Genomic DNA, 27755 nt, shown 5'->3' with positions numbered 1-27755 from the left:
ACCGAGCCACCCAGGCGCCCCTAAATGTGAGTCGTAATAAGGACAGTCTCTTTCCTTCTCAGGGCTGGGATCCAAATTCTCCTATGTAAATAATAGCATTTTTAGCTTTAAAAATGAGCCCTAAGTACTAACTTCAGCACACGGTGTCAGGCACCGACATTTGGAAGCTGACTTGCTCTTTTGAAGCATCCTCAAAGGCGATTTTTGCCACAGGATAAGACGGTGCGTGTTCAACAAGAGCAAAACTTGACCTCCACGCTGATTGCCAGAGGGAGAAGATTGCTAGACGCTGTCACTGCACCTGCAGATGCTGTAGGAGATGCTCTAGCAGTAAGTTACCGCTCAGCACAGCCACATACGGGTTCCAAAGCATCTTCACACGCGTCCTCCACATGCACAAGCGTGTGCTGTCACATAGATGCACAAGTAGCCACAATATGAATTTCTCTCCGTAGCAGTTAGAGCGTCACCGAGATGAGCTACTTTTATGGACTGCCAAAATCAGGCGCCATGTAGATGATCTGGTCATGCAGATGTCCCAGAGGAGAGTTCTTGACCTTGTCTACAGAGCAGAGGACCACGCAGCTGAACTCCAGAGACTAGCAGGTGCTCTGGACAGGTGAGACCAGACCTTGCAGGAGTCCCAGGGGTGGTGACCCATTGATAGGAGACAATAAGGACCGCTCTTTTGATGACAGTGTTGGGTCACTCTTCTTTGGTCTACAAGTGAAGACTGCTGTTTTATTCACAGGGGGAGAAGGATTTCCTCCCACATCTGGTAACATTGTTGTCCTTCTGCATAGATGGAAAAATACAAACTGAACTGGAGGGGAATTAGTACAAATGTTATGCTATGATATCAAGCCATGAAGGCCTTGTTAAGTACCTACTAAATACTCGGGGCTTTGTCAGGTTGGATGGAATGGCGATATTAATTTTTTTTAATGTTTATTTAATTTTGAGAGAGAGAAAGCATGAGCGGGGGAGGAGCAGAGAGACAGAAGGAGACACAGAATCTGAAGCAGGGTCTAGGCTCCGAGCTGTCAGCACAGAGTCCGACATGGGGCTCAAACTCATAAACTGCAAGATCATGACCTGAGCCGAAGTTGGACACTTAACTGACTGAGCCACTCAGGCACCAACCCCCTGTCATATTTTTAAGTATCCCAGCTTAGCTAAGTACAGCAAATGAAGGAACTAGTGTTCAGCCTTATTGATGATTTATGCAGTATTGTGGTTAATTGGTAAATTTATTTCTTTAAAATTTGTTACAAATTGTAGGTAGGAAATGTCTGGCCCCACTGGGAATATATGTGCTTCTGTGTGCTGGGTGTGTTTTGTGGAAGGAGAAAAATAAATATCTTTCCAATTTGAGGAATGCTGCCATCAAAGATTAGCTCACACAACAAAAGCAATTAAAAATGATAGAAGCTAGAATGTTGTGTGAATTACGTGCCGTGTGGAGCATTACCACCTACACATGCCATAAGAATCTGTAATAGAAAGCGGAATTCGATACTCAGCTTCTCTTTTCATCAGCTTTCATTATTTCCCAAAAGAAAAAAAAAAATACTCTCTGACTACATACATAGCTAGAACAAAACCTTTATTCTCTAGCATGAATTATAAAAGCAATTTGTTATGATAAATAAAGTTAAATAACATTATTACCTTCTGTTTATCAATTACCAAATTTTGCCAATCAAGTAGTAACTGCTAGTGTCTGGTCTGGGCATCCCTCAACTTGATAACCTTGGGAAGAAAATGAAGTGAGTTATTCAGCAGGCAAAGATACGTCAATTGTCAGATTTCATTCTCAAGATAGAGTGACCTGGATGAGATTGCACCATTACCAGTTGGCAAGTTCATAAGTGGTTTGCCCACTTGTAAGAGTGAAGTTCAGATGATTGAAATATTATCTGATCCTCCTCCAACCTCTAGTGAATTTCATTAAATCGGTGTGTACCTTTTGAGGAACAAGATTCAGCATCCTTATATTTGCTTAGGGAAGCTTTTTGAAAATTAACAAGTGCAGAGCTGGAGAGATTACAACCAACACAAACAGGGCATGGTGCCCCAGACACGTGCAGGGGGCTTGAACAGGAACAATGTTGAGGGCAGCTGGTGGAAACTGATGCTGAAAAAGCCGGGCAACAGCAATGGTCTCTTCTTTGGGTGTTCATTAAACAGTGCTTCTGAGTGTACTCATGACAAGGTAGCTACTTCTTTCAAAGATCGCATGTGGAGCTGGAGGAGAATCCTTACGTTGTTAATTCCTTGTTGATACTTTTCTAAGCGTAAGAAACTAGGAAACCTTTAGGAATAGTGGGCAAGTTCCACTTAGTTTATACTAACATCTGTACATTTGTCGATTGCATAGTGGCCTTGGCAGTGTTAGACATGTGTCCCTGAATGCCACCAGTGCAACCCACGTCCATTCCAACATTCGGAGCATGATTGAAGAATCAGAGAAAGTGGCAAAAGATGCTCTCAAGATCGTGACAACGGCGAGTCTGGTGAGAGCTGCCCCGGGGCTGCACTAGATGCCTTCCTTTACTAGGCACTATGGGAGATCGTTCCAGAAGGTGCTGAGCAAAGACCTAGTAGCTTAAATTCGTGCTTGTCAGCATTCTTGTCTGGAGGGATCTGTTTGGCTCTGTCATCATGTGATGTAAGTTTTAATTTCTTAAGATCGTAAATACTTCTTTACAAAGACCAGGGACTAGCGATGTGGAGATGAGGAAAATCTCACCATTTCTTATAACAAGAGGATAATGCTTCTTGATACATACTTGAGACAACTTTTCTTACCTGTGGAGGAATATTCATCTAATGGTGGTTTTTGTGTTTATATATTTAAAAATGCTTTGTGTTCTTTCTCCTCAGCCATAAATTAGGACAATTTAAATTGTCCCTACATATTGCCTAGCGGACTCCCATGTCTGGAACTAGACGGGAGGCTATTCGGGTAGAGTTGCTCTCCCGTCTCCAGTGGGAGTGCACCTGCACGCACCCCCCCCCACCCCCCGCCATGTTTACTCTGTCCTGTTTTCCAGTTCTCAGAATCCCTTGCTCCCAATGGGAAAGTGGCTCTCCAGCGCAGTTCCAGATTTCTAAAAGAAGGCAGCAGCCTGAGCAGAAAGCATCAAGGTCAGTTTCTAGCTTGGACTGTATTGCTAAGCAGAGTGAATACAAACGCTTTTCTGAGCATACTGCTGGAACATTCTCCGCCCCTGGAAGAATTTGAAAGTGAACGCTTGTCACCGTGACATGCCCATTTTCTGATGTAGGAACGTCATATTATAATTTAAGTTTTATTTATTTTTAAACTTTTATTTTAGTGCTATCTCTTAATGTGCGGGCACCTCTAACCTTCCATAGGCTTGTTAAGCCTTCTTTGGTAACTAAATCCTCCACTCGTGGCTTTAGCTCATGAGCTGTCACCGTTTCACAGCGTCTGTCAAGTTCTCTTTGGCTTCAAGGCCTCCTCTCTTCATCTCACACTGTTTTGCAGGTTCATGAAGAGTCGTACTGTGTGTGGTATATGCTTCTTTGGGCACTTTCGCCAGGCAGAGCTAATGTAACGTTAGACGCTTCTCAAGTCATTACTGAATTAAATCATAATTTTATAAAAAATACCCATGTGGTTAGTTTTTCCTGAGGGTTTCAGTAAACAATTATTTGGCACGTATCAAGAGCTATCCAGTAAGCACAACACAAAATGGCAGCAGGAATCTGCTGTGTAAGAGAAACAGAGGAGTTTTATCACATACACTTTCACCTGAATATCTTCTAATATATCAAAAACACCAAGTCTTTTCCTGTAGGAGTAAATGGTGGGCTGTAAACAAAGCTCATACCCCTCAGACCACTGCCATGCCCAGTACTGGCTCCCATAGCTGTATGAGCCAGGGGCATGGATGTCCACATATTTTTGTTTCTCTGTGAGTGACACTATTTAAAATTTATGTTGTCATCTCACGGTAGAGAAGTTCCTAATGCTGGATCATAAAGCACATTAAACACAAACTCTAGCGTCAGTGTTGATGGGCTGTGGTTTCCATTTACACAGCCAAAGGTATTTCACAGGCCACCAAATAATGAATTTTCTGGCAATTAAAATCTTAAGCAGAACCATCGTGTTCATCAAGGATTTTATCCGTAATTCATTTTTTAACGCTGTGTCCAGAATCAAGATGTGATTGTGTATTATGAACAGAAATATTAGAAGTAAAAGCTTTGATCCCACAGCTTTGATCAGACTTGAAGGAGGCTGAGTCTCCTACCTGTTGGATGGCGACAGAGTGCATGAAGGGGAGGGTCATTCCCCCAGGGAAGCAAGGTGGGGAGCAACTGGGGAAGATTCCAGGGCAGGACTATGTCTGAGGTTTTATAACCCAGAGGAGAGACGTGGACAAGATTGAGGTGTGGACGGGAAGTCAGTGAGTGATCAGGATTGAGTGATTTAAACACAAGTCTTCACCTTGAGCTCTAATTTAATTGGACATGCAATTTAAGAAGAAATATTAGGAAGAAGGGCAACAAGCAAAATAGAAAAAATGATCAAGCAAGCAAAAAACACCCTTGATTTCTCTAATGAGTGATGCTAAGTCTTTTGGGAAAAATTTCAATGTTGGGGGTCTCCGTAGAAAGCTGTTGATTCTGTAGACAGATCTGAGTGAAAAATGAAACTGTTGCCTAGGCACCTTTGAGTAGCCAACCCAAAAAAAAGGACACTTTTCCCCCTTTAAATAGGTATCACATTGGAACTGAGTAAATTGAAAAATACAGCAAAGAGATTTCAAGAGAATGCTCATACAATTACTAGGCGGACCAATGAATCACTCTCCATCCTTAGAGCATTCCCTGAAGGTAAGTGGAAAGGGGTTCTTGATTTAATTAATATTTTCTCATTTCAAAACCATTACACCTGAGCATGAGGAAGTCCTGCCATGAGTCTGATTAAGAGCCCTCGCTCAAGAGGAGACCAAGATTGATAGAGTTTTTACTTGCAGAGGAGTATGATTTGGAAAGGAAGAGGACTATTTTTGAAATAATTCCAGAACGCTTGCATTGAAATGCTAGAATTACACTCTGAAAAACAAAAGCCTTGGGAGACTTTATGTTAGCATACGAATTGCTGACTTTTAAAATGAGCTTGACACATCCCTTAAATGAAAGGGTCATTCAGAGAAGTCAGCAAGAAGGGGAATGTTCCTACTTTAAGGGAAAATGCTAGGTTCATTATAAATGTGGGCAATTAAAGAACTCTTGCTTGGTAATCTTCCTTCATGAGGCAATAAAGCATTCTAAAATAAGCTCATAAATCACTTTAATGTTGATGGTTTGGAAATGCACTATTCATTAAAATTTGAAATAGGATAACTTTTTAAAAGTGTAATACAAATGAATCCTGCTGCAATGCATTACTTACATTCCTTCAACCTTCTCTTTTTTTCTTAAGAAGACTTACAAGATGCCTTAACAACTCTAGAGTTCTTTCTGCTGGTTCACCTTGTAAACACGAGGATTACTGTGGGGGACCTGGGCTTGGGGCGCTTTGGACTGACTTACAACCTTAAGTCATTGGAGAATTTTCTGATCTGGACAGTTCTTCCTTCCTTCCTTCCTCCCCTTCCCTCCCTCCCTCCCTCCCTCCCTCCCTCCCTCCCTCCTTTCCTTCAAGGATGCATGATGTATGTCGATTAAACACTTAAAAATATCTTTTTATTTGGAAATAATTTCAGACTTGCAGAAAAGTTGCCACAAGAGTCAAAAGAAACCTGTCTACTCTTTATTGGCCTTCTTCTAGTGTTAATATTTGTCCCATTTGTGATTGAATACTTTAAAAATGAATACTAGTGCCTTTTTTAAAAAAAAAATACATCACCCAGATTTTCTAGAATAACTAAATTCCACCTTACTGATTGTGACCATTTAGTCTTTACTCTGCTGTTATGTCTCGTAGCCAGTTGACACTGTGGGCAGATATCACTTCCTCTAGCCTGCCACACGCCCATCTCACCTACAAGTTTAAACTACCTAACCTTCTTATCCACACACAGAGGGATCCGAAGAAAGGTTTAAAGAATATGAGAAGGGACGGATAGAAGGGAGACCAAAGAAAGAAGTGTAGCTTATTAAACATAGAAGATGCTGAGCACATGGCAATTAGCAGGTGTTGTCATGATCTATGTACTAAAATTTCAGTACAGAGGATTGTTACCAAGATATTTCATTTGTCCCTCAAAGGGAGCAGTAAGGCATTGTGATATGCAGCCTTAATACTGCCTTTAAAAACCGGAAGCCCCATTTTGTGTTCAGCAGCCAGTAAGAAACACCGTAACAGGTTTCCATGTAAAGTTACATTTATTGTGGTTTATGGTTTTCTCCACGTATAATCACTGAAGTGCACGCTTGCATATACATTTATTTCAGGTGTCAGAGACAAAGGAGCCAAAATCAAAGAGCTGGCCTCATCTGCAAATCGGAGCGCTGCAAGCACCCTAAAGAAGGTTGTGGGATTGAGCAAGGAGCTGTTGAATACATCAACTGGCTTGTCCAGGGTTAATGCCGCCTTACAAGAAACAAACAAACTTCTGCAGGACTCTTCAATGACCAGTACGTTACAGTCTCCCTTCCCATTAGGAGAGTCTGCATCGTGAGATTTCGAACTGGCCAGGTGCACAATGGTGTCTTGTTCACAAACAGAATTCCTAAAGAATAAAAATGCACTGATATCTAGATTTGCATTTATAAAGAAAGAGAAGGGCCTTGGGTAGTGCCTGTTGCCGGTGCATTTTTCATATACAGTTGACCTTTGAACAACAGATTTCAACTGTGTGGGTCCACTATACAGACTCGATAAATATAAGTACTGAAAATATATTTTCCTTATGATTTTCATAATAACATTTTCTTCAGCTTACTTTATTTATTCTTACTTTACTGTAAGAATACAGTATAAAATACAGGTAACATATAAAACGTGCTATTTGATTATCTGTGTTATCGGTAAGGCTTCCAGTCAACTGTAGGCTATTCCTAGTTAAGTTTTGGGGGAGTCAAAAGTTTTACAGATTTGCAACAGCACAGGGTTTGAGTGCCTCAGCCCCTGCGTTGTTCAAAGGTCAACTGTATTTAGCAAAATTTCAAGGATTTGATGACTAGAATATTTTATTTGATCCAGTGCACTGATAATGAAGAACTAATTTCTCTGGTTTCCGCCCTACCACCAACTTCTTTGCCACCTTGAACTTGTTAGCTCTGCTAGCTGGAAGAAGAGTTAAAGATGCAGAAACAGAAGCCAGCCTTTTATTTGATCGGTTGAAGCCTCTGAAGATACTAGAAGAGAACCTGAGCAGAAACCTATCAGAAATCAAACTGCTGATCAGCCAGGCCCGGAAACAAGCAGCTTCTGTGAGTGTGGGCTTCTGTGGCTCTTGGGGATGTGGCCATCCTATAGCTGGAGCTCTTGATAACTCGAGGACTCGGGGAACTCCTGTGGAGGAGGTGACTGTCACACTGGTCTCCTGGACTTCCACTGATTCAGCTCTTATATCTCAGATTTCTCACAGCCTTGTCTGCAGTATATTTAAAACTTTATGTTAAGCATATTTACCTAAATACATACATATATTTTTTCAGTGGCAACTTACGACTTTCATGTATGTGCCTGTGCCGTGTCTCAAAAATACCTTCTTTCCTGCCCCAGACAGTATATTTAAATATACTACTTAATTAGTCTCATTTTCTGTGTGTGTGTGGTTTTTTTTTTTTTTTTTTTTTTTTTTTTTTTTCAACATTTTTAAAAATGTTGTTAGCAAAGAGATCTCATGTCTGTATGGAGATTTATAATTGTAGCCTAGATGTATCAATTTATAACTATTAGCAGTAGAGCACGTGGTCAAAGTGTTTACATCTAAGTTTCAGTGGCTGAGTATGGTATTATTGCCATCATTTAACCAACCTGGTGTTAATAATCCGAGTACTTTTCAGAACGTTTGCACACTATGAGCCTCATCCTCCAGGAGTCAATCCAACAAAACACTCTAAACACACACAAATCCAGGTCACTAAATGCAAAAAACACTTGATAGCTGGAAAAGTACGAACTTGAGAAAATGTTTTACAGGCATCCATAGCACATGGCACTGGTTGTGCTCTAAAGGAGAGGCATTTCAGGGAAATAATAATACTTTCAACAAAATATGCAGTTGTCACACTAGTGGGGATTTATAGAGGATAAATGTGACCTCTGGTCTCATGCTCTTCTGCCTGAACCCTTCTAGTTAAGAAAAAGTTCTGGAATCTTGAATTCTCCTTCCTTCGGGTGGCCTTGTGATTGGAAAAGGGCTGTAGGTTGACCTGGGCTCTGGTTTCTATTTATTTCAATTAAAGTTACCAAATAAATGCAAGCCTGATAGATATTTCCAAATGCTCTGGTTAATACAAACCCATAATCTTAAGATTAATATAAGAAATATATGCAAATACTTAAATATGTAGTAAGGACAAAAATTTCTCTATAAGTATTTGCTGAATGTATAAATAGATTATCCCTTCATTTATTTGTCAGACGATTATCAAATATCCTCCCCGCGTGGTGTAAAGATGCCAAGGTGAACTGGAGAAGCTCCTTGGGTTAAGGAATTAAATCTCACATGAGTGAGACTCTTTCCAACATAAGATACTCTTAAAACTTCAAGAGTGATTTTTTAGTAGTTAAATAGTTCACCAAATGAACTAATTTTCATCACCACCAGATTTCTCACTTTATGAAACCCAAAACGTGACGCATCATCAAGAGAGGAAACCTGCCAAACAGTGAAAGTCTGTTAGGAAGCAGCACTTTTGAACTCTTGGCATGCTGCCAGCATGAGTCACTAAGTGATTAGGACACTTCCCCTTTCCTTTTACAGATTAAAGTCGCTGTGTCTGCAGACAGAGATTGTGTCCGGGCCTACCAGCCTCAGATTTCTTCTACTAACTATAACACCTTAACACTAAATGTTAAGACAAGTGAACCCGATAACCTTCTCTTCTACCTCGGGAGCAGCACCAGTGTGAGTGTGTACCTGCCGAAAGCAACAATGAATCTCTTATGAACATGTATATTTTCTGAATCGGCAGGGTTTTTTTTTTTTTTTTTTCTTTTATTAAAAAAAAAAAAATAGGGCCTTGGTGAAATCACTAATTCTTCTAAGGAAACTAATCAGCATTTGCTGAACTGGTGGCATCAGATTAAAACACCCAGTACAAAACTGAATGCCTACGAGGAGGACCGTGGTATTGAGGAGAGAGGGCTCTCCCCTCTGCCATCTTAATTGCTAGCTATGGGGTAGAATTTCCTATGTCTTCTGCAGCCTCTTCAGCCACTGAGTCTAGCATTGGGTCTGTAAAATCGATCTTGGTGGTGTTTACCAGGAGTGGAGGAGAGCACCCTAAGGGGCATATCCGAATTATCCAGCCTCCCCCAAGCTCTTCAACCCACCATTCTGGTAGTTCCCAGAAGGCAAGTCCCCTGTGGAAGACCACTGATACCTTTGGCTATACCAGTGGGAATGTGTGGGTCAGAACCTTTGGAGGGGGTGTTAGAGCAGAAAATATTAACAAGCACAAATTCTAAAACATCTTCTTTGGAGCTGAGGTGCCGAACACATGCAAGTCTGTGATGTGGGATTTCATGGCTTCTATCTTGCTGTGTGTTTCATGTTCATGTATTGTTGCCTTTTCAGAGTGAGCAGATAAGTACAGTGCCTTCCCTCATGCTCCTTGTAGGCTGCTGGTGACCCCCCGGGAGATTTCTTGGGGGAACTTTATGGAAGGCATTGTGGAAGGCCATGCTGGTGGGCCAGGGTGGTGGGGCACTCATGTCCAACAGTGGCTACTGTCTTCCATGCTCTGAGTCATGCTCCAGCTCCAGGGAGATGAACATTTAAAGACAAAAGACAGGTTTTTTTGCTTGTTTGTTTTTAAGAATAGAGAAAATGCTGTAGGGAGTCATGCAAACAGTCTGGCACATAAACTCATCCCAACTCATGCCCGCACCCCAGTCTGATTTCCTGGCAGTGGAGATGCGGCGAGGGAAGGTGGCCTTTCTCTGGGATATGGGCTCCGGGTCTACACGGTTGGAATTTCCAGACTTCCGAGCTGACGACAACAAATGGCACAGTATCTATGTAACCAGGTAGTGGAGAAAGTGCTCTCCAAGCATCTCTTTTCTTAAAACTGTACCTTATAAATTTGTAATGTGTTTGTCACCTTATGTAATTGTCTTTGAAACTTCTGGGAAGTCAGACTGCAGCCAAATATAGTTGGTTTACATTACAGAAATAAGGACTTTTTATTACTATTATTATTTTTACAGAAGAAGTAAACTGTTACCGAGGTCAACAATCAAAAGAAGTAAAAGTTAAAAGTTTATGTTACTTTTAGGACGTTTGGTCTAAATCTGAGGCAGCCAACCCAGTAAATTGTGTTCTTCCTTGAAGAGAGGGGTGGGAGGCAGCAGGGTAGAAATGCCACGTGGTTGGTGGGTGTGGTGTGCACACATAGAGGACAGAACGCAAGGATCCAGGTGGAGAATGTGGTTTCTTAAAATTCAGACCCAAAGCAAAACTCTCCCTTGTAAAGCCCCTCTCCAGAGGTAACTCCTTTTAAGCAGCTTTAGGTGTATCATTTTGCTTTTCTATAATATTACAGTGTATTGTTGATGGTGTGTTATGGCTGGAAATTTCTGTCTTTTGCTTTGTTATTTATAGATATGCAGCAATACTGAAGGCAGTGGACTGTTTCAGATACACTAAAACCTTGCATTGCGAGTAACTTATTCTGCAAGCGTTCCACAAGATGAACAAACATTTCTAATAAATTTGAACTTGATAAACGAGTGACGTCTTGTAATACGAGTAGTATGTGACACTGAACATGACATGATCACAAGTGGGCTGACGGTTCTTGAATTTGCCTTGATATACCAGTGCTTTTGGATTACAAGCATGTTTCTGGAACAATGATGCTTGCAAACCAAGGTTTTATTGTATATAATTTAACTTGTTTTCTAGAACTGTCTTAAGCACGAGGAAATGTATATGATTTAGAAGACCTACTTCACAAGAGCTTGGGAGTAAACTGGGGGCAAAGTGGGCAAGACTGGGAGAGGGAGACCAGTGGGAGCCGCCGAGGGACTGTGGGGAGAAACACCTAGAGGCTATGTTATAAACAGATGTGTATGTACGTGGAGGGGCTTGGAATTCTGAAAGTATTCTTTTTGCAATTCTTTGTGACCCTTATAGATTTGGAAACATTGGTTCATTGAGTGTAAAGGAAATGAGTGCAACCCAAAAGCCATCAACAAAAACAAGTAAATCCCCTGGAACAGCTAAAGTTCTGGATATAAACAATTCAACACTAATGTTTGTTGGAGGGCTTGGAGGACAGATCAAGGTAACATTCGGAATGTTCATCTGTACAGGACTGATTGCTTTTACCTGTATATAAAATTAATGTTCAAGTTATTGAATATCTCTTAGGCAGATGAATATTTTTTGTTTCTATCATTTTGCTTAATGACAGTAAATTTGCAGAGTGGGTTGGTTTTAGAAAGCAAAGGATCCTGCTGGATAAATAGCATAAATGGAAAAGAAGCCAGTGGTTCATTTTGCTATTTGAATTTCTTTTCCAATACTCAAACAGGAAATTCAATATTCCACCTTAATTTCTGTAGTTTCCCTTATTGCTATTCTAAACTCTAGTGGTAGAATAATGCTAATTAGTGTTTAGCACAGGAGCCTATGGTATGTATTTTATTATACCTGTTATCCCTTTACCGAATAAAGTTCAGTCACCCGGACTTACTTGGTTCAGTGCTCCGAAATGAGAGTAAGGGTCTCCTTCCAGCCAGACCCTCACACCTGACATGCTCTGAGCCTCTGTTTCCTCGTCTGTGAAAGGGGCTTCTCTCCAGGGATCCTGGTAACCGAGGTGATCTTTAAGATCCTGTCAGGTTGTCACTCATTCTAGGATCCTACTTAATAATCGGAAGGAAATTCAGTGATTCCAACCTGGCCTTTTTTCTGGATGTTGCTTTCTCAAAATTTGGATCTTTTAGATTTGAGCTCCTAGGACGGAGTTTCGTGCACATAGAGAATTTACTCCCTTCCTTCTGATACGTGTGGGCTGTGCTTGTTTTGCTTGTTTATATTAGAAGTCTCCTGCTGTGAAGGTTACTCATTTTAAAGGCTGCATGGGAGAGGCCTTCTTGAACGGACAGTCCATCGGCCTGTGGAACTATGTTGAACGGGAGGGCAAGTGCCACGGCTGCTTCGGAAGGTAACATGCCCTATAATCTAACACACAGTATGTTATTAACATCTGGCAGCTGCTTAGAGGATTCACGAGCACATACATCATGGGTGGTACAGAGTCTGTGATATCGGACATCTCACCGCTAAGGATGTGATGTAGGTCCTTTACTAACAGAAGTTTGGGTATCATTTTTAACCTCTAAAAAGTACTGTTTTCACTGTGCCATATGCTTTTTCATCATGGATCATAAAATTGAGAAGCATCAGACATCCTCTCCAACAACCTTCTGTCTCAGAGAGCCACAGCAAAGTCTTAGGTAAATCCCTGTGTGTCTTTACTTTGAAAATACCTCCAAGGATAAGACTTTTCTTTGTGCTGTCAGATTTTATGGATAAGTACTTTCCTATTCTTAAATTCTAAAATTCTAGAAATTAAATGCATTTGGCAATGGAGAACAACTACCTAAAATCGTCTTGCAGGTATTAATGTAACAGCAGGCATTTAATAACAAGCCCACTGAGCTCAACACTCCCTGCATTACTTTCTAAAAAGGTAATTGCAGTTTCGTAAATGTACAAGACCTGTTTTCTAGCACTTCAGTAATTAAGACAATAGATTGCCTTTGCCATTAGAGAAATGAAACATCTGATAGGATTCTGTCATCTAATGGGCTGCTCTGTCTAGATAGATATCTGTAATTAACAGTGAGCTGTGACAAGATCAGTTGGAAGCAACTCCCATTACATTTGGAAACTTGTGGGCGAGTTTTCATTTTGTTACTGTCAGATCTGTTTTCTCTTTAGGGCTTAGAGCTTGGGATTTTGTGGTTTGAGCCTTTTCTTTGCTACTTTCCCCTGACTCAGCTTGCTTTCAAAGTCATGACCAAAAGCTTGGTTATTGGAGCCTTCTGAAAAAAAAAAAAAAAAAAAAAAAAAAAAAAAAGCTTTGGAATCTAACTTACTCAGGCTCCCTCTCCTACCAAACTCCCTCTTGGTGACTTTGTAGTAAGTCACTTACTTTGTGGAGATTTGATTTCTTCTTTCAGAAAAGGAAAATGGTAATCATGTTTGTCTTACCTCCCAAAAGTGGGGTGATGAACACCTAGCATGATGTATGTGAAAATACTCAATGAATTTGAGACTGTTTCCCTCTGATCTTTCTGCAGTGATAATCCACTGCTTTTTAGATAAATGTCTCAGTTATTTTCTTGACAATAAGCATGTAAAAACCAGAGGTTCTGTAATTGGCAAATATAATAAAAAATGATATTACCTAGTGAGGTAATGGCACCAGCTCTAGAACTCTGGGAGCAGAGAACTCCCCATCACATTTTCCTCATGCTTTTTCTCTAGCAGGGACATTTCCCCAGCAATAGTGATTCGAACTTGAAAAATGTTCTGGCCCCTGGACCTCTGGGCCCCACATTGACCCCAGATCATTAATCTTACTTGTAGAAAGGAAAGTCTTAACAGAGATGGAAAATTTCTAATATGGAAAATGTCCTCCTATGCTTTAGCTGTTACAGTATCCCCAATTTCACCTGCCATTTTCAGCGTTATCTTAAAACCGCTGACCTTAAACTGTAGCAATGAGTGAATCTGATGATTGCTAGCTCTTTTCTTTTGTTGGGGAGGAAGTCAATTTTCTGTGTGGGCACTCGTTTTCTTCTGAGATCTGCCTTCCCCCTGCATGTCTACCCAACCTGGACCTCCGGGGAAAGAGGAAGGTTGCTCCAAACTCGGGAGGGACTGGCAGGTGCCACCACCCTCCCGACGCATGTCCTGGAACTGGCTTTTTTGCTGGAAGGCTGACCACCCAGCTGAACCTTAGGGTCAGACTGACTCATTAGCTTAAAGTTTTGATTAAATGTTTTTCTGGGCACTGAACAAATCAACTGGCTATTCTTATACTGACTACCACTTCTAAAGTATGTTGTGTGTTTTTTTTTAAAGAATACTAGTTTGATAGGATATTAATAAATACTTTTTTAAAGTGGGGGTGTCAGATGTGTCCTGACCATAAATGTTTGGGAAACAGTGTGTTAAATGATTAAGTACATTTCCTGATTGTGAGGCATCCAGAGCCTCTAATGTGCGAATGTGCAGTAACCCTGTCCTTGATATGGGCTGGAGTTGCACCATTCCCAAACTCACTTGATCCCAAACTTTTTAAAAAGCAGCATTCCAGAGTTGCTGGTGTTCCATAGAACACATACCATGGCAAGTGCTGAGACAGACACAGCTGATGCTTTCTGTCTGTATTTGTAAACTGAATTGTCTTCATTTTAGGCAACCATCCCTACCTATTAGACAAAGACTTGAGCTCAAAGAATTAACAAACTAATTCTAGTAAATGAATCAATTTTAGCAGACCAGTGATTAGAATTCAGTGTGCTTTGGACCTCTGCGTGTAACCTGCTGTTTTAAATCATTAGTGTGGTCAACTGATGTCCTTTAGATTTACTAAAATAATTTTCTCAATAGAAACATTTACCTGTAACTTTGACTTATATTTTTTTCATTTTTTTATTTAAAAAAAATTTTTTTTAACATTTTATTTTTATTTTTGAGACAGGGAGAGACAGAGGATGAACAGGGGAGGGTCAGAGAGAGGAAGACACAGAATCTGAAACAGCCTCCAGGCTCTGAGCTGTCAGCACAGATCCTGACGCGGGGCTCGAACTCACGGACCGCGAGATCATGACCTGAGCCGAAGTCGGCCGCTTAACCGACTGAGCCACCCAGGCGCCCCTAACTTTTACTTATATTACCAACTAAATGAATTGAATTTTTTGTTTTATTCCTCCTTGGATATATTTACACTTCTTTATATGCTATCAATGTATGTTAATAATTATGAACAATCTCTTAAATTCTTAAAGGATATTACAAAAGAAACCATGGATTCTAACAGTTTTCACCTAAATATGGGAAAAAAAACCTGTTTATTTAATTAACAGGACTTTATTCTTGTATTAGTTATGAGTGGATGTTGTGATAGGCTGTGTAGCTGACCTTTGGGATAGGTCAGTCACCTGCGTTCAGGGTACTCTTCTAGGTGCTGGCAAGGTCAACGTCAGTCACATGAGTTCATCTCCTCCAACATCTCCTGGTGTATAGGAGAGAGAGCCATATGAAAGCACAAAGTACTCTGTGCTGTGGCAGGAGGAGGTGACAGGTGAAGCAGCATCTTAGGCCTGGGCCCAGGTGCTACCCCACTCACTCTCATAACAGCTGCCCAGAGTGCTGATGGTACCACAGTAGGTATTACCCCTGTCACGAGTGAGAGCTCGGACCAGAGGCCTAGTCATTCTTTAAGGCTCACAGGGCTGAGGGCTGGGGAGGGAGAGTGTCTCTCTAGGCCTGCCTGACTACAGGACTCTCACCTGGAATTGCTGGGTCTGGAACAGAGCTCTCCGTAAAGTGCTCTTGCCAACCCTGCTTTCATTTGTCCTGGGGCCTCTTGTCCGGGCAGGGGCCTGGAGCTGCCTTCCTGTGGCCCACCTGCGATCAGGCACCTGGGCCTCATGGTTATAGAATGGAAGCCTGACCCACAAGGGGGCAAGCCCCAGAAGTGTGTCACTGACCCCGGGTCAAGAACCTCCGAAGACGTGCATTCACAGGTCGGTTCATTTGAATGCACCCCTCTTTTTGCTGCCTCATTGGGGCAGGCCCTGCTGATGGAGAGAAGCCAGAAGTAGAGAGTCCACATTCTTGAGAACAGAGAACTCAGGAGTTCTGGGGAAGGAGAGGGTGTGTGCAGCGGAACAAGACAGATTTCTGGAGTTCTGTTTGAAACCTGGTTTCACTATTTTCTTGGGTGTGCTCTTTAAAAAGGTACTTAATTTTTGAGGTTCAGGTTTTAAGAGGCAAGATGGCAGCCCTTCAGGGACCTCTGAACAAAGCAGAATCATCAGAGCTAAATGTACTGAACATATAAGTGCCAAGCACTGTCTAGAGAACTTGACATGTATTAAGTCATGCACAGCTTTCCTGAGAGCTGCTATTGTTTTCCTTATTTAATAGATGAAAAGAATGAAGCGCAGAGACATTAGGTAACTTTTCCGAGTTCGCACAGCTAGTAAATTGAAGGACTGGGATTTGAACCCCAGCAATCTGGTTCTAGAGTCCGCATCCTTAACCCCATGAAACTGGTCAGCCAAGAGCTAGAGCAATGGAACATGCTTGTAGGAAGTCACAGCTTTAGGAATTAAATAACAGAGAATTAAGCCATAGTTTCTTTTTTTTTGTTTTTCTGAGCCGAAGTCGGATGTTGTTTTTTTTTTTTTTTTTTTCCAATATATGGAGTTTATTGTCAAATTGGTTTCCATACAACACCCAGTGCTCATCCCAAAAGGTGCCCTCCTCAATACCCATCACCCACCCACCCCTCTCTCCCACCCCCCATCAACCCTCAGTTCTCAGTTTTTAAGAGTCTCTTATGCTTTGGCTCTCTTCCACTCTAACCTGTTTTTTTTTTTTCCCTTCCCCTCCCCCATGGGTTTCTGTTAAGTTTCTCAGGATCCACATAAGAGTGAAACCATATGGTATCTGTCTATAGTTTCTTTATGCAGAGTGCATTTAAGTTATATACACTTCCTGAAAGAGGTCGAAAGACAGCAATCTTTAGAAAAAACTGGACTGTGGGAAGCTATCAGTTTGAAACCCCAGGTTTCACAAAGCACCGCTATGTTTGTTCTGTGGATGGAAACGGTGTCACCGTTGGGTTACTTGTCCTGCTTGGAGATACGGCACTGAGTTTGCTTATTCCACTGGGAGAAGTACAAATTCCTACCCCAAACACATCAAAGTCCAAGTTTCACTCTGAAGCCCAGAAACATTTTTTAAACCTATTAGGACATGTTCCAGATAAGCTTACTTTGTAATTAAAGCGTAAATAAAGTCAGCCTGTTGAGGTGTGGGAAAGACCAGAAAACACTCACCTGAGAAGTACTGAGGTCTGTATTAAATAACTTTGTTCTAAGTTCATCCTGCAGATTTTTGATATATATATTTATTTATTTATATATTTATTTATGTATTTTATATATATATATATATGTCAGTGATTTTTTTTTTTTGCAGTGGTCCTTCTGCTACATTGATGTAGATTTGGTTTTCCATCATTACTCCAGTTTAGCTGATGTATTAATTAAAACCAGCAGAGGGTGATAACATGCTAATATAAAAATTACTCTGAAAGCTTTGGAATTAAGAAAGGACAGTTACATTAAAGGACATTGGAACAAAGAGTCTACTTGATAAGCAGAAATATTTAGAGCAGTTATCCATCCTTTGAAGACATTCCTTTTTACTATAACAGTCAACACTGCCTACATTTTCCTTTCCATATAAAGCAACTGGCATTTGTTTTGCATAATCTCATGGCAAGCATATTTTAAGATATGATTTATGCTTATCAGATTATGGAAATAATAGCTCTACCAGTTTTTGTGAGGGAGAGAACTCAGTAAAGGTATTTCTTCTCCTTAACTGCCTTCCTGAGAATAGATTGTTATTTCATCTGCTCTGCTTTGCAGCCCCCAGAACGAAGACTCGTCCTTCCATTTTGATGGGAGTGGTTATTCGGTTGTGGAGAAGACGCTCCGGGCTACCGTGACTCAGATAATTATGCTTTTTAGTACCTTTTCACCCAACGGGCTTCTTCTCTACCTTGCTTCAAATGGCACTGTAAGAGGCTTTATGGGACAGCAGACTCCACCGTGTATATACAGTCAGATTGCTAGGAGGAGATTTATGTTTAATGACTGTTTTATGAGCATATGCAAATATAATGTATGCATATGTATGCCATACTATTTCCCCGTTTTAAGAAATGTATTATAAATTCACCAAAGAACCTTTGGAAAATACAGTACAGAGCACCAAGGAGAAAACAGCCTTCCAATCGTTGTAGAGAGCAGTGACATTTGTTATTAAATTTTGACTTTCATAGATCTTGCTCCACATTCACTGTGATCCCTGTGGCCTTTGAATTCCATGGACAGGAATTTCATGTTATTTTTATCCCATTGTGCCCGTGATCTCTCTGTGGATCTTCTAGTTTTATTTTTAGGACTGGCCCATGTAATCTCAATGAAAAAGATACAAAGATTCCATTTCTCTTACTGAGTTGGGGATTTGGGCAACAATGCGTTTCTCTCCTTTGTATCAGTGTAGTATTCTAGAAAGTCTTCCCGGACACTTCAGTTTCCTAACAGAGACCTCGGGCTGTTAGGCCAGATCCGGTTTTCTGAGTTTGACTTTGGAAGACTTCTGCCATCCTTGCCTTGGGAGGGAAAGGGGATCCGTAAGAATGACATAGCCCTAGGTAACTCTTTTCTCTTCTTCACAGAAAGACTTTGTATCCATCGAGCTGGTGCGTGGCAGAGTTAGAGTTACAGTTGACCTGGGTTCAGGGCCTCTTGCTCTTATTACAGACAGACGCTATAACAACGGAACCTGGTATAAAATCGCCTTCCAGAGAAACCGAAAGCAAGTTAAGTGCACAGAAGGGCAAGGAGATACTGGTCACTCTCATAGAAATAGAAATCCTTCCAAAATCAGCAGTCTTTATGTACTTTGTGGCTCCTTGGGTATTCTTGAATGATACTCTAATAGAAAGCCATTGTTTTCTTTGAAATGCTAAACGCCAGGATTCACATTTTGCTGGAGAAATGTTATAATTCTATTTTCTATGGTTTCCAGGTGCATTACTTAACATTAAATGCTGCATTGGAATCAAGGATCAAATCCATTCTCTTTTCTGCCACACACACACTGCTGTCATTTTAGTTTTGTATATTCTGGATTCACTGACTTTTGTACAGAGGATTTAATAGTCAAGAATACTCCCTGGTCAAATGTGCAGAATGTGAAAGAGTATGTCTTTATAAATGAACTTTGGTTTTACTTTAATGCAGAAAGTGATTTTCATTTTCTTGTCTCTTCTATTTGATCTCATTTTAGGACTCCTAGCAGTTATTGATGCATATAACACCAGTTATAAAGAAACGAAGCAAGGTGAAACTCCGGGAGCATCTTCTGACCTCAATCGTCTAGATAAAGATCCAATTTATGTGGGTGGATTACCTAGGTCAAGAGTTGTAAGGTATATCACATGGCCCAATTGTCATGCCTGTAATTGCCAAATGTGTCAGTTTCCCAGGGCTGCCATAATAAGGTGCCACAAGCCAGGGGACTTAAACAACTGTGGAGGCTACAAGTCCAAAATCAAGGTGTCGGCAAAACTGCTTCCGTCTGAGGGTTGTGAGAAAGAATCTGTTCCATGCCTCTTTCCTAGCTTCTGGGAGTTTCAGGCATTACTCAGCTCGTGGATGGCTTTCTCTTTGTTTCTTATTACACTGTCTTCCCTCTGTGTATGTCTCTGTGACCAAATTTCCCTTTTTAAATTTATTTTTGGATGTGAGCAGAGAGACAGGGAAAGATAATCCGAAGCAGGCTCCATGTTGTCAGCACAGACCCCGGCGTGGGGCTCGATCTCATGAATCACGAGATCATGACCTGAGCCAAAATCAAGAGCTAGACACATAACCAACTGAGCCACCCAGGTGCCTCTAAATTTCCCTTTTTATAATGACAATGGTCATATTGGATTAGGACCTATCCTAATGACCTCATCTTAACTTGATTACATCTAAAAAGACCTTATTTCCAAATAAGGTCACATTCACAGGTACTGGGGGTTAGGCCTTCATCATCTTTTGTGGGGGACAAATTTTAATCCCTAACGTCTGCCTTGATTCAAACCACTGTGTGTCTACTAATTGGGATGTAAAGAAATCCTCCTGCAGTAAAATTAATGATTTTCTATTTGTTGCCTTTAGAACATCTAGTGATTGTTACTAATTGTTACTTAATATGGTACAGTATTCTTAGACCCCACTTCCCATCATAAGTTGTTCCTTCTAGACATTTCAGAATAGTAGAATATTTTTCAGGGCAAAAAAAAAAAAAAATCATGCTGTCTGCATTTCTCCTTTGTGTGATGAGAATGAATAATGTATGTGAAAGTTGAAACACCAGCATCAGGAAGTTGGAAGAAAGGTGGCAGAGAAGGCAATGAGATCCTTTTGTAACACTGATTCATGTTTAGCTTTGTGACTTTAATAATTTACATAAGATCTCTGTGGGTCTTTGTTCTTAGTTGTGTCATTTTGGACTGGACAAATGAAGCCCGAAGTTTCTTTCACACCATTAAAAACAAAAACCTCCTATACCAAAGTCGAGGCAAGATAGATTCTGGGGAGTGGGATTACCAAATGTCCAAACTGATTCATCTAGCCCAGTGGTCTTCAAAGAAGTTAGTAGCACGGCTACTACCCTACTACTACAGCACTAACTACAGCTGAGTTCTTATATGCAATCCTAATCAGTGGCACGGAAGTGCGTCCACACTGGTTGCTGTTAAGCTGAGCAGTCCAGATTCACTCCTCACCCCTTTCCTTTGCCAGAAATTTCTGAAAGTTCCAAGGGACACAGCTTACCACCACAGTCACCAGTACCCTCCCCCCACACCCCATCTTGAAATGAATTACACTCAAACTTCAGGGGGAGTTGGTCACTTGTCCCAGGTCTTACCCCTCTGCCAGGATGGAGCCAGGATTGGAAGCCAGTCTCCTAATTCCCAATTCCAGATATCGTTTCCTCACATGGTGGCAGCAGGGTGGGTGCTCCTGTAGCAAAAAGCTGTGCCACAGTTCATCTGTACTCTACCGAGATGGACACTGTGCAGACAATGGAGAAAAGATCCCCCTTTCCAGGAAGACATTCCAAATAAGACTTTTATGCTAGAAGGGACCTGGGTATCTATCAAGACCAGCCTCTTCAATTACAAAGGAAGAAACATATCCAGAAAAGTTAAAGTCTGCCCTAAATCTTGAGTTGCCTAATGGTCTGCAGCTCACTACTCAACACAGAGGGAAAGGAAAGTGAGATGTGACTCTAGCTGGAAACCATGTGACTTCAGAGTTCTCCTGTGACTAGCTGATGCTTCAGAATATAACTTAGAGATGTTCAGTCATCTCCATATTTTGGAAATGAGAGACTGATCATATTATAACCTCACCCCAACCAGAGTGTGGCAACTTCTATTAAGAAAAATATGGTAGTGGGGCCCCTGGGTGGCTCAGTTGGTTCAGCATCCAACTCTTGATTTTGACTCAGGTCATGATCTCACAGTTTGTGAGATCAAGCCTCACATCAGGCTCTCTGCTGACAGTGAGGAGCCTACTTGGGATTCTCCTGCTCCCTCTCCGCTGCTCACATGTGTACACACACTCTCTCTAAAAATAACAAAAAAGAGAGAAAAATATAGTACTGGTTTGGATTTCAATCTATGTGCTATTGTTTCCTTATGACTGTGTACTGTCTTTCTTATAATTGGCCTGTTTTAATGAGTATATTTATTTATTTATTTATTTTCGTTTATTTTTGGGACAGAGAGAGACAGAGCATGAACGGGGGAGGGGCAGAGAGAGAGGGAGACACAGAATCGGAAACAGCCTCCAGGCTCTGAGCCATCAGCCCAGAGCCTGACGCGGGGCTCGAACTCACGGACCGCGAGATCGTGACCTGGCTGAAGTCGGACGCCCAACCGACTGCGCCACCCAGGCGCCCCTAATGAGTATATTTAAATTGCAGTGACTACAGTACTTTCCCTTAAAATATTATGAGTATGAGTATATTTTTTGTCTAGGTAGCCATTTAGTCAAACTCCCTAAATTCAACCCCTTTCCTTGGTCCTAAGGAGAGCCTTCATTAGACCTCAAGTCTTCACCATCAATATTCTTCTTAGTGGGAGAGTTAGACATTTCTGCAGAATGACACATAGAAGGAGATCTTCTTTACCTGTAGGTCTATTTTTATTCCTTCTTTCAAAAATGGAGTTATAAAATCCAAATCTTGTTGTTCTCATGCCCTTCCCTACAGGAAAGGTGTCACCAGCAAAAGCTATGTGGGCTGTATCAAAAACCTGGAAATATCCAGATCAACCTTTGATTTACTCAGAAATTCCTATGGAGTGAGAAAAGGCTGTATACTGGAGGTGGGAAGCCTTTAATATTTGAATGAGTTTTTGCAAATGTCCACTGACTTACCAACATAATAAGGTAGTAAAATCTAACACAGTGCGATGGCTGGAAAAGAGATGATGGGGAGACCAGCAGTAAACCCCGCCATGGGCGATTCAGTGCTTAGGAGTCCTGATGGTGTTCTTTTTGCCTCCTTTTTAACCAGCCTATCCGAACTGTTAGCTTCTTGAAAGGTGGCTACGTTGAATTGTCACCCAGGTCTTTGTTGCCAGAATCGGAACTGTTGGCAACATTTGCCACCAAGAACAGCAGTGGCATCATCCTGGCTGCCCTGGGCAGGCATGGGGAGAAGCAGGGTCATCGGCAGGCCCATGGGGTGAGTAGCTCAAATGCTATTGTTATTCAGCCACAGGCTCAAGAAGCACTAGTTGGAAAGTGACTTGGTCGTGAACATTATCGTAGCAGTGTGGCCAGTTGTTTATAAGTGTGCATTTTAATAAGTAGCAGTTACTATCGCTGAATGTCTTCCCCTATGCATCAGTGACCTCTTTGTGGTACACAGTCATTTTTCTTGTCTGGCTACGGAGAAGGCAGATACTTGCTGTCTACCCCTCATTCTTTTCAAGCTCATTCAGAGTTTTTCCACATGTTAGGTGGCTACTCTTTATTCTAAGGCTAAGAAAGTAAATCCTTCAGTTCTGTAGAGTTTTTTAGTGTGCTGCTCCACGGAGCACAATTTTCCTTATCTACAAATAGGATTGAAGTCAGCAGAAAGAGAAATGTGGCCTGTGATCAGCACAGTGGGGCAGCTGTAGAAGAGAGAAAAGTTGATGGGTTTCCATATTTATATTCCATTTTAAGAGCATAGATTTACCCTTTCTTTTGCTCAAACTTGCATATATCACGTAATTTGAAGAGGCTTTACAGAATGCTAATTTACGGTCTTAATGAAGTAGAGGTCACGGCATACTGTCCTCTTTTGTGCAAGATTATTTGTAGACATTGCTGTGTGATGATCACAGCCACACTGCAGGGTGAATGCTGCTTATCCTACGTTTTGCTGAGGAGGAAATAGGTTCAGAGAACCTTGTTAACCTGCTGAAGGTCACACAGCTGATATATGTCTGAGCCAGGACTGGAACACCAGTGTGTAGACTCCTAGTGCCTCATGAGCCACTTGGCGAAGGTCTAACCATGACAGAGTGGTTTATGGGCCCCACCAATCTTTTTCTTTTTTTCCTAGTTGAGATGAAATTCACAGAACATAAAAGTAACCATTTTACAGTGAACAGTTAGCATTTAGTGCTTTCACGATGTGGTGAGGCCACCTCCTCTATCTAGTTCCAAAACATTGTTATCACCCAAATAATAGCCTGTGCGGTCAAGCGGGCCCTTCCTGTCCCCTCAGCAGCCCAGTCCCTGGTGGCCAGCGGTCTTCCTTCTGTATCTCTGAATTTCCTGATGATCTGTATTTTATATAAATGGGCTCATACAGCATGTCATCTTTTGTGTCTTCCATTTAGCATGTTTTTGAGGTTTGTCCACATCGTGGGATGTGTCAGTACTTCCTTTTTATGGCTGAATTGCTATTCCATTATACGTACATAACTTACTCACTGATGGACATTTGGGGTTGTTTCTACCTTTTAGCTATTGTTAATAATGCTGCTATGAACATTCATATCAAAGTATTTGTCTGACTACCTGCTTTCAGATCTTTTGGGTATATACCAAGGAGTGGAATTGATAGGTCACATGATAATTCTATGTTTAACTTTTTGAGGAACCAATAGACTGTTTGCCTCCACCAGTCTTAAAATTTTTTTTTAATGTTACTTTATTATTGAGAGAGAGCACAAGTGGGGGGGGGGAGGCAGAAAGAGAGAGAGACAGAATCTGAAGCAGGCTCCAGGCTCTGAGCTGTCGTCATAAAGCCCGATGTGGGGCTCGAACCCACAAACTGTAAGATCATGACCTGAGTGGAAGTTGGACGCTTAACCGACTGAGCCACCCAGGTGCCCTGCCTCCACCAATCTTAATAGGACCATTTGCAAATCATAGTTTGCTGCTTGTTCAGCAAAACAGAATGCTCACAAGGGCATTGTGAAACACTCACACTCCCGTTCTGCTGGTGGACCAATTTTCAATGTGCAAAATAGTTCTCAAAGCTTTAATAATTTCCAAACTCTTCCACCTTTTAAACCCACTTTTAGAAATGTTAGGCAAAAAAAAAAAAAAAAAAAGTGTACACAGGCAAAAAACAAAAGTACTATGTATGGTAAGAAAAATTGGAAACTAAATTTTTAACAATAAATCGGTCAATGATTTACAGTATATGTATCTGTTAGTACATATGGTGGCAATAAAAAGTATGAAGTAGAAAGGGAAATCTTTGATAGGGTTAATGATAAGAGCATAAAGCAGAATGTAAATCATATGAACAGAGATTAGAAACTCATATACAAAATTTAAAAGAGTTGTGTTAGATGGTGATATTCGTAATAAGTTGCTTGTTAATACTCTCATATTGTCTTCATAATTTTAAAAATCACGTGGCAATATTTTTTCTGTTGAAAATCTCTCAGCAACCTTCCCAGCCCTTCTTTTCCATCATGCTGATTGAAGGCCACATTGAAGTGCACGTTAACTCTGGGGACGGAGCAAACCTGAGAAGAGCTGTCCTGCGTGCTCCCAAGGGCACATATGGTGACGGGCAAGAGCATTCCATCTCTCTGATGAGGACTGGGAGGTATTCACATACAAGGCCCTGGTGACCTCGACAGTAGGAACCATGTTAGGATACTCTTTGCAGTAAAATGATTGGGATGACTAGGATGAAGTCAGGAAAATTCAGAGATTTTACAGCTCCAGAATAACTCTGGAGCCCTTCTAGAAAACCTCCCTCAAAAGTAATTTCATCTGCTTGGTAATAAGATATTTGTGGAACTTTCGCAATTAAAAAACCTTAACCCTGCTCTTTTCTGGGGCCCAGTATAAAATGTTTTACATCAGATTAATTCTGTGGCAGATAGTACCATAGTGTGAGTAGAAAGCATTATATCAATACTAAATAATAAATGTCAAACAGTAAGTAGGAACACAGTAAACAGAAAACAAATAGTAAAATAGTAAATAGTGTTGTATCAACATTCCTACGTATACCCCTTTCAAAGCGGTAGACCAAATGTTTCAAAAGCATGCTGGACATTTTATCACAGGTAAAGTAAAAGAATAATACTCTCCCCAAGTGAATTGAACTCAATAGTATTTAATAACGTGATTCATTTTGGGAGGATGTTCAATTGTAAGTGTTAATTTTTAAGACTCACCTTTTTATTCACTTAGTGTTGTTAAAATTTGTCTTCAGGGAACTTCTGTCATTCAGTAAGAACTTGTGAAATTATGTATTAAAATAGTTATGTTTCATTACATTTAAAAGCTTTTCTTTTCTCCTTTGACCTTTTAGCATTATCACTGTCCAAATGGATGAGACAAATCCTGTAGAAATGAAGTTGGGCCCATCAGCAGAAAGCAGGACAATAAATGTATCCAGCCTGTACATAGGGGGAGTTCCAGAGGGTGAGGGGACATCAGTGCTCAAGATGGGAAGATCATTTCACGGCTGTATCAAAAACCTGATCTTTAACATGGAGTAAGTGTAACTGCTCTCAACATGTTTTTGCACTTCCTAATTTTTTAAAGCTGAGTACTGACCCTGACTTGCTATCTAATTTTGCTGTTTGAGATTACCTAAAATCCTACAAGTTTCTGAATAACAAGCGAGCCCTATTCTATCGCAAAGGTCTCCCAAATGGATTCTACTGGATTAGAATAGTGGATATATCTGGTAATCATATATTAAAAAAAAAAAAAAAAATGAACATCAGTTAGTTCCACAGGACTATCAACAAACATCAGAGGTCAAATACACTGTTGACATGCACTTCAGGGAACATAGAGATTTTGTGATGCAAGTTTCTTGCTGTCTTGAGCTCACTGCTTTAAAGGAACCTTTATGGTGGGGTTTCTTGCAGCTTCAGATTAATGGCTCCTCCTGAAACAATTAGTGCCTAATTAAGAACTGGAAGTCTGTTTTCCCTGTGGAGCTCATTCTGAGTAAGAGAATGGACACATGCCCACATGCCCATGGGTATTTATTTCTTCTTCACTTGCCTCCTGCCTGCATAAGAACGCTGGTGGCACAAAAGCGGGGCTACAACCTGCAGGTGGGGGTGCGGAGCCAGAATCTGCCCAGGACAAGCAAGCTCCCTCCTGCCTGAACTGCCCATTTGCCTTGAGACCTTAAACAACGGCTTGGATCTCTGATGGTCGCAGTGTCCCCTGTAAAAGAACCTCTTAGGAGTCCTTGGACTTTGGAAGAATAAAACATTACACTGGGTTTCAGCACGATCATGTCAGAGCCTTGGTTTGTACAACTTATCTGTACAGTTGATTTATTTGCCCAGTTCTCTGTTTATAAATAAACTGATTCAGCATCTTACTACTGAAAGCCCTGAGGCTGAGAATTCCATAGGGCAGAAATGCTTCTGTGCCGTTCACAGCTGCGTCCTCAGAAGGTGCCAAGAGGGTAGACGCAGACAGGACATGTTGCAAGGGCTGCAGAGTGAAGGGAATATGAAAAGAGTGGGTCAGGACTTCCTGGCAAGTGTAAATCTCTAAGAAAGAAATCTGTGTTTAACTGAGGCCAGTGTGTAGTTGTGCGAGAGCCAGAGACAGGCTCATTCTCTTACCCTGGCCAATGCTGCATTTGAGCCAAATCTTGAGGGATGCTCAGCGGTGGCCAGGAGGACGACACAGGGAGGGGCTGGAGTGGGGTGGGTCGAAGAATCAAATGAGGGAATATGTAAGACTTACAGACTTCTAGTCACTGGAAGATGGTCAATTTGGTTTCACTAAGAGTAATATATTAATGGTTTTTCATAAGACTGTAGTGTTCAATAATCAAATGACTTTGGCTTCTGTGTTGGCTTGTACATAGTATCTTAATTAATTTTATAAACACTTTGTATCTAGACATTTGGATTTCACGAGTGCGGTTGGTTATGAACAAGTAGATTTGGACACCTGCTTGCTTTCAGAAAGGCCGAAGCTGGCTCTTCATGGAGAGGACAGCGAGCTCCCACCAGAGCCTCAGCCTTTACCAAGTCTAGTAAGAGGGGCTTTCTTTAATTGTATCAGTCAAGTACAGTCAGAACAAAAGCGGGGACCTTGTTACAAAGGTGTTGGGAAAGCTGAAGGAGCACAATGGAACAACAGTGCCACGGGAGAAGGTGGTGCTACCAGGAACAGGGGGGAGTGAGTCTGAGCAGAGAGGGTCTCCTGGTGAGTACTGGGGCACAGAGAAGAAAGGTGCTGTCAGGGAGGCCACCTGGAG

At 41.3% G+C, this 27755-nt stretch overlaps 1 protein-coding gene and 1 long non-coding RNA gene across 3 annotated transcripts in view; one reads left to right on the top strand and one right to left on the bottom strand.

Moving 5' to 3' along the window:
- LAMA1 (laminin subunit alpha 1) overlaps positions 1-27755 on the top strand; it is a 147590-nt gene that overhangs the window by 107344 nt on the left and 12491 nt on the right. Inside the window, 19 exon segments of the mRNA XM_049620411.1 lie at positions 214-330; positions 456-619; positions 2381-2516; positions 3057-3150; positions 4756-4872; positions 6439-6621; positions 7265-7419; positions 8922-9065; positions 10056-10189; positions 11298-11448; positions 12209-12333; positions 17849-17999; positions 18664-18806; positions 19276-19419; positions 22260-22374; positions 22566-22736; positions 24946-25109; positions 25827-26012; positions 27395-27530. Of these exon segments, the coding sequence (XP_049476368.1) occupies positions 214-330; positions 456-619; positions 2381-2516; positions 3057-3150; positions 4756-4872; positions 6439-6621; positions 7265-7419; positions 8922-9065; positions 10056-10189; positions 11298-11448; positions 12209-12333; positions 17849-17999; positions 18664-18806; positions 19276-19419; positions 22260-22374; positions 22566-22736; positions 24946-25109; positions 25827-26012; positions 27395-27530 (2730 nt within the window).
- LOC125914812 (uncharacterized) overlaps positions 26771-27755 on the bottom strand; it is a 292117-nt gene continuing 291132 nt past the window's right edge. For both annotated transcript variants that reach the window (XR_007455444.1, XR_007455443.1), the window contains exon 4: positions 26771-26977. This is a non-coding gene — a long non-coding RNA (uncharacterized LOC125914812). The remainder of the gene's footprint in view (positions 26978-27755) is intronic.

This window comes from Panthera uncia, assembly GCF_023721935.1.
Source record: "Panthera uncia isolate 11264 chromosome D3 unlocalized genomic scaffold, Puncia_PCG_1.0 HiC_scaffold_8, whole genome shotgun sequence".
NCBI classification, from domain to species: Eukaryota; Metazoa; Chordata; class Mammalia; order Carnivora; family Felidae; genus Panthera; species Panthera uncia.
Note: the sequence above shows the minus strand (reverse complement) of the source record. Positions and strands in the feature narration are given on the sequence as shown.